The sequence below is a fragment of the Mastacembelus armatus genome, chromosome 22, assembly GCF_900324485.2.
Source record: "Mastacembelus armatus chromosome 22, fMasArm1.2, whole genome shotgun sequence".
NCBI lineage: Eukaryota > Metazoa > Chordata > Actinopteri > Synbranchiformes > Mastacembelidae > Mastacembelus > Mastacembelus armatus.
Window position 1 is genome coordinate 5,040,901 of NC_046654.1, and position 14,539 is coordinate 5,055,439.

A 14,539-nucleotide genomic window follows, 5' to 3' on the forward strand; every position below is an offset into this window, starting at 1 on the left:
GGGCCGCTGTTTCTACTCAGACAAAAACTACAGAATACAGATGTGGTGCCTACAAACAGTATAATGCAAAATATAAAGGGCTTGGCTACAGCTGGGAAGGGAGACAGAGAGGCAGGAAATGGAGAACGCGAACATCCGCCCACGCTTCTCCATGTGCACACACCTCCTCCACAGCCCACACCCCATCCAGTGCTTACTCACATATCCTCACACTGAGTGTCTGCCATCATGAGCAGCAACCGTGGAAGAGACTATGGCTCAGAATGTCATAGTATGGATGGATGTTTCTATGGTAATTTAGTCTTCTCAATCAATCTTGCATCTCATTTTTACACTTTGATATCCCTCACATTATCAGCCTAGACACAGCTGTACACATTTGTTTAGACTGAGATGTAGGCAATTATCAGTCTGCTGGGGTTACTACTTCTACTAGTGGCTCCAAGCTGAAGAAGCTGAACAGCTACTTCCTGACAGCAAAAACGTGTCTTTCACTTAACATGGTCTCTCTTCTGACCTGAGATATATTTAACATTAAACACGATACAAAACAAAATATTCCATCAATACCAGCCATTATGTTTAGTGATGTTTAAACAGAGATGGATTCGATATCATAAAAAGTAACAGCAATTTAACTCCAATCACGTATGTGTTCCGTGCTTGTGCTGCAGCAGCTACCGCAGCTTGTTCTTATTCAAATGTGATTAATCAGCAAATGTGTGTAGGTTTTAAGGATGGCAGCGAAACAAGCCTCAGACCTTCACTCTGCGGTACACCCACCAGACCTGCAAGAGAGACAACTGCCAACATGGGAAATTAACACCTGCCACCAGCCAAACAAGTGTGGGCACTGTCAAAGTTTATAAGTTAGTCAGTTTGTCGATTAGTAAACACCAAAACACCTTTATAGCAGCTTCTGAATCATAACAGGCAACATGGAGAAAGACCTCACCAGTCTTCAGCCAAAAGAAATGTGGGCATTGACACCAAAGTTTATCATTTTTCAAGTTAGTAAACACTGCAACACATTTAGCACAATCTGTACAAGAGTTTTCACACTTTAGTGCAAGTACTTATTTAAAAAGGACAGCTTCACAGATTTTCGAGACAGGTATGCATATTAGGATTGAAGAAACTTTTGCCTGCTGGGATCATTTCTCCTATGCCAACTGGCCACTGGCTGATCCTTTCTTAATGTGCGTTCACTAAATCAAGGAAAACAAAATCTACCTTTAACTTTGTTCTGTGCATAAATATATTAGAAAGATTCTCTGAAGCAATAGATTAGGAGCAATAGATCCAGTCATGCGGGTATCTTCCAAAATCTTTTAGTACAGAATTTTCTCTTTGTGTTACTGTCCCTCTACTGCAGCTTAGCATGAAACACTGGTGAAATTTTGTCTTAAGAAGATTCTATCTTTAAAAGATGCCCACACTGTTGAAATAATGCATTCACATATGAAAAAAGCAGCCCTCTCATTCATCTGAACAGAAGCAGACTGGCAGCTGTGGAAAAGGTGTAAATGCAGAGGGCTCTGACAAAAAACCGGCTTAACTGCTGATGTCAAGCAATGTTGTCCAGCAATCCAATACTTGCAAACAGATTCCTGTTGAATTCATTCATGCTTAGGCTGCTGAAGACTCATGTTAGTTTCAATTAAACTGAGGAATACATTTTCCACAGACCGAGTACTGTAGAGTTTCAGCCACTTTCACTTACATCAGTTTTAGGAAGGGAGTTTTTATGGCCAATACAAACAACAGGAACAACTACGGTAAGCAAAACCTGCTTCAACAGTTTTATGTTTAACTACCCATTGTTTTAAGAGACTTGAAAATCTGTGAACCTGTCCTCTAAAGCATTAAAATCAGGGTTCTCCCTGTCACGTGAGACTTGTCTTAACAATTAATCTGAAGTAAGTCAAATCCCTCTTGTTTTCAAGTTGAGACTAACATTTCTATGGCTCTGGGATATCAATATGGTTTACTGTAGCCTGTACTTAGTCACCAGCACTTTCCTGTGTATAGGGGAAAGCATGAGAAAGAAGCGGTGCAGGCGGCGGAAGAGTGGCTTGTGGCCTGCACGGTAAAAACAAAGACATCAAGGCCTACTGAGCCAGCTTTTGTCCATGGTTCACTCATAAGGGAAGTCATTGCTTTTCCAAGATGATCCTGCATTGTCTTGCAAAGCAGCGGCCATCTTTCCAAGGGTTCTGCTTTGTTCTGATGTTAGGTTGAATTGGTCTCAGGGGAAGCTTCACTCAATTATGGGGCTTATTTTTGGCCTAAATTGTGCTTGATTTTTAATTAAATTATTGTTGTGACTGTGGGAAAACGGTTTAATAGTATGTTTATTCAGTGATATGATGTCTATGCTTTGTGGTTTTAAATCAGTTTAGGTTATTGCACAATTAGGTCTATTTATAATGTATCAAATTTTCCCTTCCAAAGCAAATAAAAACACATACTATATGATGATCATGCTCACAAAGAACAACTCTGTAGTAATAATAATGTTAACAGTTCAGCTAATTTTGATTAATAAAATTCTCTTTCAAACTACAGAGAGTGACAGCCAAAATAAACCATGTTGAAATAAATATCACTCATTTTAAGCAAATACACTTTCTAGAGACATGACATTCAAGCTTAGCTGGATTGCATCTCAGTGTAAGAGGCTGACAGAGTGAGAGACTTATCAAATTCAGCAACATATGGCTGGTGAAGTGTTAACTTTCTGTCCTGCTCTGGACATAATCCTGTCTAACTCAGGTAGGCCATGCTTCATTTGACTAAATAGGAGAGCTGTGACGATCACTACAGGCTATTTTTGATGCAGTACTAAGCCAAGGAGTCACAGCATTCCTATTTAGCTACACAATTGTAAGTCACTACATGTAAATATATCTTCAAAATGTAATCAATCACTCAGGCTTATTCTCGCTCTTTACCGTAATTCGGCTATTTAACTATTACAGGAAAACAAGGGGCTTTAGTCATGCTGAAAAAATATGAATGAAAAAAATCTGGTGAATGGAGGAGTAGCTACACCTGTAATGTACACATGTATACCTGTCAGGAGATGGCATTTTATGATGGTCTTGACAGATACTGAAAATTTAAGCAATAGCATAATAAAATCTCAAACTGCCAAAAATCTGCTAATGCTTTTTTTTTTTTTTTTGTGTGAAGCCTCCAGACTTGTTTCCCAGTCTGTTCTCATATTCAGCAATCCAGGTAAACAAGTCCCCAAAAATACCCCTATGTTCAACTCTGTTATAGCATCAGAAACTTCCATTTGCTTATTTTTACACAATATCTCCAGGATGTGAATCAGAGCAGCATCAGCACAAATTAGTGGGAGGGGAAAAGAAGACTCTTAATTAGGTATTAACTAGAGTTGCCTGTGCAAAAAAGGAAAATGAACATTTGTTAAAGATGTGAAAATACGTGTTTGAGCCTCCTTTGATATGTATTTATTTCAATCTCCCCACCTGAGTCCTTGTAAGTAAGAAGCAGCCTTTAACTTTTTACCCCAGATCCTTTCTCTTAAAAAGCATCTACTCCTTGCAGTTTCACTGCACGTCTTAAGGGCTTTCTGCAGGTCAATTAAATACTAATATTACTTATTATTACTATTATTAAAGAGTAGTCCGGACAGCAGTTGAATGGCACGCAAAACTTTTAGTTCGCCAGGGTATCTTAAATATACAGAAACAGTGCATGTCACTTCAGATGTATATTTACGCTGAAGTTGTTGTTTGGGTCCATGCTAAGTTACCAAAAACACAAAAGAAACGAAGGAATCTGGGGGCTGTTTAGTAACCGAAGCACTACTCTTCATCACCAGCCTCCTCTTCACAGTCACCATCATCATCTGTGAAGCACACGGCTCTTTAGCTTTAGGGAAATAAAAGAAGAGAAGGAAAAGACGGACCACGCTCTGTAAATACATAAAAGACTCGCGGCGAATCGTGGCGAGTCCGCCATAAAACAAATTACGCGAACGTCCTAAAATGTTGTCCCTACACCGCCTTACCTCCAACCCGGTACATGTTCGCTGCCATGACTGCCCCCGGTCCCTGGCTTCCTCTCCAGGTAGAGGGGTGGCTCTCTGCTCTCTCTCGCTGCCGGAGCTGTGTTAGCACTGCCGCCGCTGTGTGTTGGAAAATGGTGGATTGATCAATACGAAACAGACAAGCTGAGAGACCTTAAAGAGACAGTGCACTTTTTTTTTTAAATGATCATTTCCAAACCCGAAGTTTAACGGCAGCATGTGAGAAGAAGTTATTCAACAAATTACTTCTTTAATTCTGTCAGTTGTTGCTACCTTTAGCTATTAACGTTTTCCAAATCCAACTACGCCATTATTTGCTGCCGCGTGACGTCACTGGCTCGTCCAAAGCCAACGGCTATCCTTTCCCGCTAATTTTACTTACATGGCTGCTCTATTGAAAGTCTAATATTTGTGATTTTGTGATAGTTTTGTGTCTCTGGTTATTTTGAGTCTATTTGTGGTCGTTTTGAGTCTGTTTTTTTAAATGTCTTTGTAGTTGTTTTATGTCTCCTCGTGGTTGTTTTGTGTCTCTGTGGTCATTTTGCGATGTTGTGTGTTTTTGTGGTTATTTTGAGACTGTTTTTGTGTCTCTTGGTGGTTATTTTGCTTCTTGTTATAGTCATATCCTTGAGTTTACAAGAAGAAATGTTAAAAGTCACTTCAAACAGGATCAGGCCCATGGGCCCCTAACCCACAGGGGACCAGAGGAGCAATACATCACAGGAGCAAATTATGATTAATTAGAATGTTAACTATGATTGTCAAAAATAAGCATGAAAAAAATAAAAGGAATTAAAGCAGAATTAATTGCTGACAACATTGCTCATGGGTGTGAATGCAAGTCTGAGGGTCAGCCCTGTGAGAGACTGTTGATCTGTCCAGAGTGTACACTGCTTCTTGTCCAATGTGACTCTAGCTCAGAAGTTTTCCCAGAATTGAAAATAACACTTTATTTGAGTGAAAATTCTCTCTATATTTATTCATTAGTAAAAGTAAGTAGAGAAAATATTGCCATATGTTATGGTGAAGCTTAAATTAAAAACATTTGAAGAGATAATGACACACTTTAGACTAGGAAGTAGGTGTGAGACAGGAATATTTCAAATATTAAAATGTATTTACCTGGTACTTGATGCTCCAGAAAATTAAGCATCCCTCTTCCGGTCTTAAAGCTAATACTGTGATCCTAAATCCCCTTGCTCAGTGATGTCAAGAGGTTTTTGAACCACCAGCGGAGAGCCCTGTGGGGGTTAGTTGCGAAGGGGATCAGGCTTAGTTAAATTTAATTAACATAAGATGTAAGAATGGTTACTAAACCCATAGCTTTATCCCTAACTGCAATGACTGTAACTACATAAATGATAAAATTTGTGATAATGATACCTACCTGGACTAATTATTAGGTGACATGGTGAGTCGTTTAATTGGATTAATTATAAACCCAAATCAAATTAAGTTCTGTTTTTGTCTTCATTTTCTTGTATAAACATTTTCTTTTGTACATAAATAAAATGACACTGTTTCTGCTTAGTTAAATTGTAAATCAAGCTGCGTCTTTTATTTGAATACTACAGTGCAGGTTGGGAGCAGCCGAAAGGAAAAGAAGTAGTAGTGCAGGTTAATTAATTCATTCAGTTTTCTATACAAATCATATTCAGATATTTTGTAGTTTTTTCGAAATACAGTCGTTGCAGTGCTGGTTGACACTGTGCACAGTGAGTGATGGTTTGATCTAATGGGATACACTGAATTCTAGCAGCATGACATAGTGGGTTAGAACTATCAAGCTTATAACAACCACCGTCTTAGTTAGGAATGGAACTACTTGTGTGTGGCCAAATAATAACTGGTATAATCTGCTGTAGGAAACTGAGATATTTTGACTCTCATTTCTTTTTTTTTCTTAACACCTACTACAAACATTTTTTTTGGATATTATACTGCAGTATATCATTAATATGTAATTGCTTCTAAAAACACAAGAGAACAGGATTTGTTTTCCATAAACCAGAGTGTATAGTGGAAGATATGTAATGGGTAAGGTACTGTATGACAGCAGAGAGACTATATGATGTAGTCCCAGCTTTCATAGTGGAAATAAGTGTACTGTAGAGCCGGAGGAATGCTGTGGTGAAGAATACATCTGATCTATACCATATGGAAACCTACTGTGGCCTAACACAGGGGACTACAGTCTGCAGTCACATGATCATTATAAGCCAATCGTGTGTGCTTACAGTGCACATTTCTGCTCAAATTTGCAGTCTCAGTGTTGGAAATGTGCTGCACTAGAGGGATCCTGCATTGTGTCTCAGGGCTCTTTAAAAAGAGAAGAAGAGACAGATAGTGTGTGTTTGTTTGTGTATGTAATTATATGTATGAGATGTGAGCATGTTTGTCTAATGGACATTTTTGCATATTATCTATTTATTACCAAATTTACAGTATGCTTTTTGCAACATGTGCAACACACAATGTATGAATGTATGTATGAAATACAGCCATTATTTACTGAATGCTTCTTGTTTTAAATTTTTCTCGCTGTAGTGCACTTAAATCCATATGCTTACATCACTAATAGAGTTTCCCAGTGATAAATATGTACAGTATTGCAGTATAATGCAGCATATACCCTGCAAAATGTGTGTGTTACATATTATACAACAGCTGAGCTATTCCCCATTAAAATTGGGATTAAAGTGTGCCAATACTTAATATGTTCTTAATTAAAGGAAAATAGGTGGTCAACAATGTTACCTTGTCTTTGGGAACTGACTACTTTCATTAGGACTATTTGTTTACTTGGCTGGTTGCTGCTGTGCAGATGTTCTTTTAGAATCCACTTGTTCTGCCAGATGTTACTGTAGTCAGAACGACAGGCAGGCAAGCATGTAGGCAGAACCCTACATAGCACAGGTGTTCTCCCTGATGAATCTTAGTCTGTGGAGAAGGATTGGCACAAGACACAGTGTCTGCAGTAAGTCCCCATGGTTTGGGCTTTCATGGAGGATGACCTCTGATGCCCTCTCTTTCTCTCTTTGTCATGCCCTCACATCTTCTTTCTTTGCTCCAGTCTTTCATGTAGCAGATAGATGCACGGGAAAGACAAAGACAGAGGAAATCAATTAAGCCAGTTTCCTGGCAGAAACCATCCCATATCTTTGATTGTGCTTCCTCATTTGTTCTCTCACTGGGGGTTATGCTTGGATCCAGAGGGAGGTACAGCAATAAAGGGACTATTGTTAGAACAGTCTCCTCTATACCTGTCAACTTGTGCATAGGTTTGTTTTGCATTTACAGTAGAATATTACAAAATATTACCCAAATATCTTTAATCACAAATAATACCTGACAGTGTTTTTTGAAAATGCATGGTGGCCACACTCCTCAGAAACACCATAGATTAGTAGCAGTGATGTTTCAAGCCACACCACTGTCATTGTCTGGTAAAGACAAGGTGTACCAACCCTGCTCTGAGTCATGTATACTGACAGCAATCTACAGTAACCCCACAGAGAAATACATACATAAAATTGCTCATCGCCAGAAGCATCACTGCCATTGAAGTCTCATGTAAAAAGTGTTATGTCTAATCAACTACAATTTTGGATTTTCTGACTTTATTGACTATAAATCCTTAATATACCACCTCGTGACTTACCATTTTTCCACTGGTCTGACACCTTTGGCAGAGGCCAAACACTGATTCTCCTAATCTGAATCTTTGTTGTAGGATAGATTTCACAGCTAAAATATTTAGAACTGAGGCAATACAGTACCTTACACAGAATCTTGCCTACAGCTTGTATTTATATATATCAAACCACAGGAGGAGCTATTGCCTTACTTTTGGCAAAGTGGGGAGTAAATATAACAGGAGAGACACTTTAAGACTATGCACAGTTGACATATTTTTTAGCTTATTTGAAACACACACAAACACACACATGCACACAAAATAACGTCAGGATTATCTAATGACATTTGAAAACATGATATGCCAAGTAAGTCACAGTTACCACAGATCACCAGCAGATGTCATCACTCACACAGCTTTTTCTTTTGTCCTCAGTTGCCCCCTATCAAAGCAGTAATGCAGCCACCCGGAGCAGAAATTACACTTCAGTGAGTTATTATGAATTCTGGGATGATGCCAGTGAGTAGCATTGGGGGTGACACACAGCAATTACTGCAGAACTCAAGAACAACATAAAGCAAATGCTGTCATTATATCCTTATTACTTTCCATGTGGAACAAAGCTGGTTTATAACGTGAGTTGCTTTTGGAATACATCCTTCGGTTTGTGAATTTAATCTGGCATCTGTTTCTGTAGACGTGGTTTGGCTGGAAACAGTCAGCCATGTTTTTTAGGGCCCACAAGAAACCCTGGTCCTAATGCAAAAGGATTAACCATATTGGCCTTGTGTGTATTTGACACTATGGCCTTCACAGTATGAGCGAGGCGGTTAAAAAAGATTGTGTGGGATATTGATGCAGACAGTGTGATATGTGGCGTCCAAAAAGGCTCCCTTGGTAGGTCGCAGGCCGCACCTTGCAAGGGAATCCTGCCACTAAGTGTCCACATGCCAAATGCAAGGAGTTGCAAGACAAGAGCAGGATATTTTTTGTGAAACAACTGGTGAAGCACCAAATGTGTCTCTATCTTCTGAGACAGACGCTGGCAGTTAGTGAGATGACTGCACCCACAAAACTCAGACACCAAAAAGGAATCATTGGAATGGCAAATGGTGTTAGAAAGCCACATATTGAATTTCAGTCTCTTTCCAGTAAGAATGCTTGTCATTTTATTAGTGCAGACCATCAAACTGCACCAGCTGATGTCAAGCTACTTACATGTTAAATGCTTTTTTTTATAATGTCTAACAGCTAAAAATATACACATGCCCCTTTTATATCTAGTTAAGCACGACCTATGAGATATTGTACACCAGTGACACCAATCACTGAACAATCAAAGATGGCGACAGGTGCTACTTTAAAGGATATAACTAATAATTAAAATGCAACTCGTGTTCTCATTAAAATAAATATATGATTTAATGTTTTATGGTCTTTAACTGACAGACCTGTACACACACAGGAAAAGCCAGGTGTAAAGATACAGATGAACATTTATGTGCGCACAGTAACTTGAAAGGTGTGTCAATTGAGTTGTCAATCATTTGCAAGTCTGAGTGCAGCCAGGATAAGATGGTTTTATTCAGCCAAACACTAAAATTGCTGATTTCACCCATTAATGTGGTAGATTGTGAGTTGGTGGTTATGTCGTTTCTAATTCCGCTTGAGCCTCCAAAGCACCTAATTAAATGTATAATATAATAAACTTTCAGTTTTTCAGTTGTTTACACTTTTAGTTGTCTTGTGGTTGTTATAAGCAGCTATTCTTTCATACTTTTGGAATGTCAAAACAATATACAGTTGTTTTTTCCCTATTTACCCTGATGATATTCTTCAGTAGACCCCATGACATAAGTAGAAAACCTCTTCAGAGGGATCAGTAACACTGTAATTACTGTTTCATGAGATCAATGCATAGGCCTAATAGACTGACACGTCTGTAGTTCCACAATGTAATAGAGTTACACGTTAATCTAAACATCTATTACATACATTGGATATGCTTGATATACCTTTCATTACACAAAGGTTCCTTTTTTTTCCTGCTGAGCGATGTCAAAGAGAAGAGAAAGGCACTGCCCACCTCTTTTTTCTTGCAGAGAACAGGGCAAGGAAACAATGAAGGCTTAAAGACCCTTACAAACACCTGGAGCAGGATGGGAACTAGTGGAGCATGCTGTTTTCCATAGCACCACCCATGCTGACAAGGGTCTAATTATACACAGCAAGAGCTTAACTCAGAGCTCACAACAGGTTTCTTTATATCAAGTGGAACAAAATGTTTTATGCGCTAAATTTGCCAAGTCAGTTTGACTGCGTCCGAAGCTACATAGAGGATAAAATATGTGGAAGAAATAGACAGGCTTTGTTTAATGCTGAAGTAAAGAAAAATCTCTAGGGCTTTTTTTTTTTTTTTTTTTTTTGTATTTGGGCTCAAAAGGGCTCAAGCAAGCAAGACCTTGTCACATTGACTGATATTGCTTGTGGACAGACTGAGCATGGGCTGGCATGGGAGTGCCTGTCAGACTGAGGACATGTGAACGAAGAGACAGTTTCTCTAGGGGATTATCAAGAATATAAAATACATTATTTAAACACACTACTACATGTGAGCTATGTTTATCAGCTGCTAGATCAACCTCCGTGGAGTGGAGTATTATCTAAATTGCTGCAACAAAACTTCCTTTAATGTTTGTGTTAAACTCTTATCCAATATACATGAAAACTGCACGATTTGTATGGCTGCCCAGGTGTCAGTCTGTAGCTGTTAAATGACTTTTCTGCTGATTGATGCTTGATGAATGAAGCTCGCACAGCATTTTTCACCACTGACACATCTACTGAATAAGATGAAGTCTCCAATATTGATGGTTAATCAGTTACACCTCATCAATATCCTGGCACACAAACATAAGCCTTCATTAGGCAGACACAAAACTGACCACACCATTGGGCAGAATGGTAGGAAGCAATACACTATGTTAACCAGTAAGAATGAAATTAAATAGGTTACTAAAAGTGGTTCAGTAAAACCCTTAAATACCTTTAAGTGAGTGTTTTATCTGTTATTTATCCTTGTCATGATCATATTACAATGAAAAGTAGAAAAGAACATGGAGTTGTGCAGGTTTTTTGCATTTACAATCAGAGACTATCCCACGGAAATGACAGGGAGCTCTGTGAGAGGGAGGATCACAGGACATGTACAGTAGATAGAGAGATCAAAACCTCCAAAACTTCTGCCAGCTGCCTCTACCACACCCTCCATCCACAGAGGCTCTCGCTGGGATTCAACATGGGTGCCATGCATCAATTACAGCCCCTAGAACAGCACATGTGCCCCTCAAACCCTTCAGTTATACTGTAAACAAACACAGAAAATGAACTGACAGATTTATTGAAGATATACTGTATACACAGGTTAAAAATAGACTGTCAGATTAGATAAAGGAGCAGTGAAAGTGTATGCAATGTAACGTCGACCAGCAGTGGCTAGTAAAGACATTTGCCAAGTAAAACAATACACCCACATCACTGGAAATGGCATTCAGTGGAATCTAAACCCGTTGCAGTCGCAGTGGGAGTAAAATACTTCAGAATTCAATGTCCACATATAAGGAAAACATAGATCCTCTCTCTGCTCTGATAAATTACTGAAATGGAGCAACAAATGGACTATTGTTTTGTCTGTAAAAAGGCTGGTTCTACAGTCCCAGTGAGTACATATGTGCTGGGTGAGGGTTAAATAGGTCATGGAGACTGTGACTAAGATTTGGCTGGAGATGATGTGAAGACCTCAGGCCATATTCTAACACACAGTAGGTCTCATTTAGTCACATGGTGAGATATTGATAAATACCATGCTAAATCAGTTTCTAACAGCTTATTGTGATTTGTAATTGATAGCCAAGAACCTATAGAACATTTAGTTAAGAACATATTTTAAAACATAATGTGCACCATTAAGTCTATTATTATTTCAGGTATTAATATTATTATTATTATTATTATTAATATTTAAGGAAACAAGATCCATGACATTTCCAGACAGAGAGATAAACCATCCTTCAGTCTTATCCAGAAGATACAGTATCTGACCAATAAAATCTCACCGACCACTCCTGACACCCAACATATAGCTTATCATCTGCTGAGAATGCTTAATCTTACTCCTGTCTCCAGGCAAAGCTAAACATAGGCTCCTGTTTCTAAAATAATTGTCACTCTAGACCATGTGCTGTGGGAACATTTCAATAATTAATTCAAGCTCTTTTTTCTCTCTCTTACTCAAAGATGTACACATGCTCAGACAACAGATCACGTGTCATCCATCCAAACAGTGTGCTCTTTTCAGAAATTCCACAACTGTCTGAAGTTTATTTAAATGATGTGCTTTGTGCCTGTACCATGTGAACAGAGGCATCAGAACCCCTTAATTTGGCCTAAATCATCTGGCTGCATCTATATTGATCTTGTGCCCACTAGCTGAAAGAAACAGCCTGATGTCTTGGGCTGGGCTCCGGTTGTCCATTTTGTGGTCTCCTCAAAGCAAATAACATGTCACGTGGCTCATGTGGATTATGCCTCCATTTGCATCCGTGGAGACTGAATGTGTTAGTTTGCGTGGGGGATAGAAAGAAAGGAAGGAACTGAAGGCAAAGCCAGATTTTCACTGTCTGGGGCTTTGGCACCTGTTTCCCTCAGGGCATGGGGCATGTTGGGGTGAATAGTATTTTAGGACAGGTGGGCAGCTAGAATACATAGACACCCTTCTGTTGCACTAACACACTGTGTGTGTGTTTCTGTGTGTGAGATATGTTGGCTTTTATTCTTTATTCTATTTTTCTGAGCACCAGTTCTTCATATAGTTTTTTTGGTCTATTTTTTTAAAATTACTGGCTGAATCCAAGACAGAAAATATATTATACAACTGTTTTCACAAGCCAAGTAGTGCTGCTTTTGAAAAGTAAACTGATCTTCATGGGTAAAATCAGTGGAATATCCTTTTCTGTTTCACATTTTCATGAACATTTTTCATTTTGTTTGCTTTATCCTAAGAGTAAAGTGCGAACATGCTTTAAGGCCCTTAGGACCACCTCAGTCATCTCTCTACTTCTTTTTTGTCTATTTCTGTCTTTCTTCCCTGGGGGCTGGATGCTTGATCTGCTCCGAGGAAACAGTGCAGGTTTGAACCAAGCACTAGATCAGAAACAAGTTAAAAGTAAAACTAGTGGCCTGGATCTGTCCACTCTGGTCTCCCTGGGATTACCCATTCCTCAAAAGTGTCAAATCACCCTGCCTCAGAGAGCAAGCCTGTCAGAAGCATCTATTCCCTCACTTATCATTCACTTTTGTTCTATATATTTTGAACCTTGTAATAACTAAAATTTAATTCTTAAACTCCCCTTTCAAGGGAAGGTTTGCTGATTGAACATTCTCCTTTTAATCCTCACATAAATGTTTTATAGGCTACTAAATATAGTTGGAGTAATAAAACTATCCTTTCATTTTTATCACATGTGTTCAGTGAGCCAAGGAAATCAAAGAACATTGGCCCTTCAGTTTGAATCTCTTACCTCCACTCTGTGTCCATTTCGCTCTGTAGCATATCTGACCTCCTCTCTGCTGACTGTACGTCACCGCTGAACTGGCAACAAACCTGCAACCACAGCAAACAACGAGAGGTGAACAGTAATGAATTTGTGTCCTCTGTGAGACACGCAGTGAGTGCTGATGCAAGAAGACCCTCTACTCCAACTGAAACATCTTATCCTGTTTTAATGTGAAATTATTTTAGTTCCTTCATTTTAAAGACGTAGATTATCAAGTTATTTTCTTTGTTTCTCAAGTATTTAACACATCACAAACCTTGGACACTGTAATAATAGTCAATCTTAGGAGAAGTTTAGAACAACTATTTTCATTGTCAATACACTTGAAAAATATTTTCTTTTATAACTGACTGACTGACTTTTATTATTCTGTGTATAAAATATTCATTTAGCTCAGCACCAGTCCAAAATTCAGACATTTAGTGTACGCTCATAGAAAATGATCAAACTGGAAAATATTGGACAGTTTTTCCACCCTTATGAGTCTGAAGATGACCGTTAGTCTGAGTTCTTTTTAAAACTAAAGATAAGGTGGAACCGGTTACAGGCATGCTGACGGGAGCTAATCAGCCGAGTCACAGATGTGGGAAATCTCCAAATGTCTGTTCCTGCACCAGGACCTGCACAGTGTCACCGGGCAGGCACACCAGGCAGCACTTATGGGTGAGAGAGATGAACTCAGTCATTCTCAAGAGTCCTGAATGGAAAGTGACAGACACTCTGCTGGAGAAACTGATAATCTATTGTAATTAGTCACCATAAGTGAATACAACATTTTTGTGTCATCCTGTTTTCCAGCTTTGGTTGTCTCCTTCGGTAGCCCTAATTTGTCATGAAGCCAGCAGCCCTCCTTTCAGAAAGCTGATCTACCCGAGCCACGTTTCAGAGTCTTCCTATTTCTAACAAATTCCTATGAAGCACTGACTCTGAAAGGGAGCATTGTGATTCAATCAGTCACTGCCTACTCCTCTTCTGGAAAAGGGGAAAAGAGAATTGGGAGTGCATGTGTCTAAAGGCCTGCCCACCACTTGCACAAATGTTTTCCCGCCTGGCTTGGGCTGTGTGACAGACCACAGGCTGGCCCATAGAGTAAGAAATGCTGCCTTCTAGGGCTTCTCATAAGACAGAAATTTTGCAACACAGCTTTGAAGAGTCGAAAGGCTGAGTTATGCTTGAAAAAAAAAAGGTAAAAAATAACCACATTTAAAGGTTAGAAGGTTTATTTAG

The 14,539-nt window shown here is 39.0% G+C and overlaps 1 protein-coding gene across 4 annotated transcripts in view; it reads right to left on the minus strand.

Moving 5' to 3' along the window:
* Positions 1–4,162, minus strand: part of mta1 (metastasis associated 1) — a 34,563-nt gene extending 30,401 nt beyond the window's left edge. For 2 of the 4 annotated variants that reach the window (XM_026300263.1, XM_026300255.1), the window contains exon 1: positions 4,043–4,159. In XM_026300263.1, the coding sequence (XP_026156048.1) occupies positions 4,043–4,070 (28 nt within the window). In that variant the 5' untranslated portion in view covers positions 4,071–4,159. Of the gene's footprint in view, positions 1–639; positions 1,252–3,750; positions 3,904–4,042 lie in introns of those variants that run through there. The other 2 variants (XM_026300272.1, XM_026300275.1) reach the window with 2 other exon arrangements.
* Between the last annotated feature and the right edge of the window lie 10,377 nt (positions 4,163–14,539).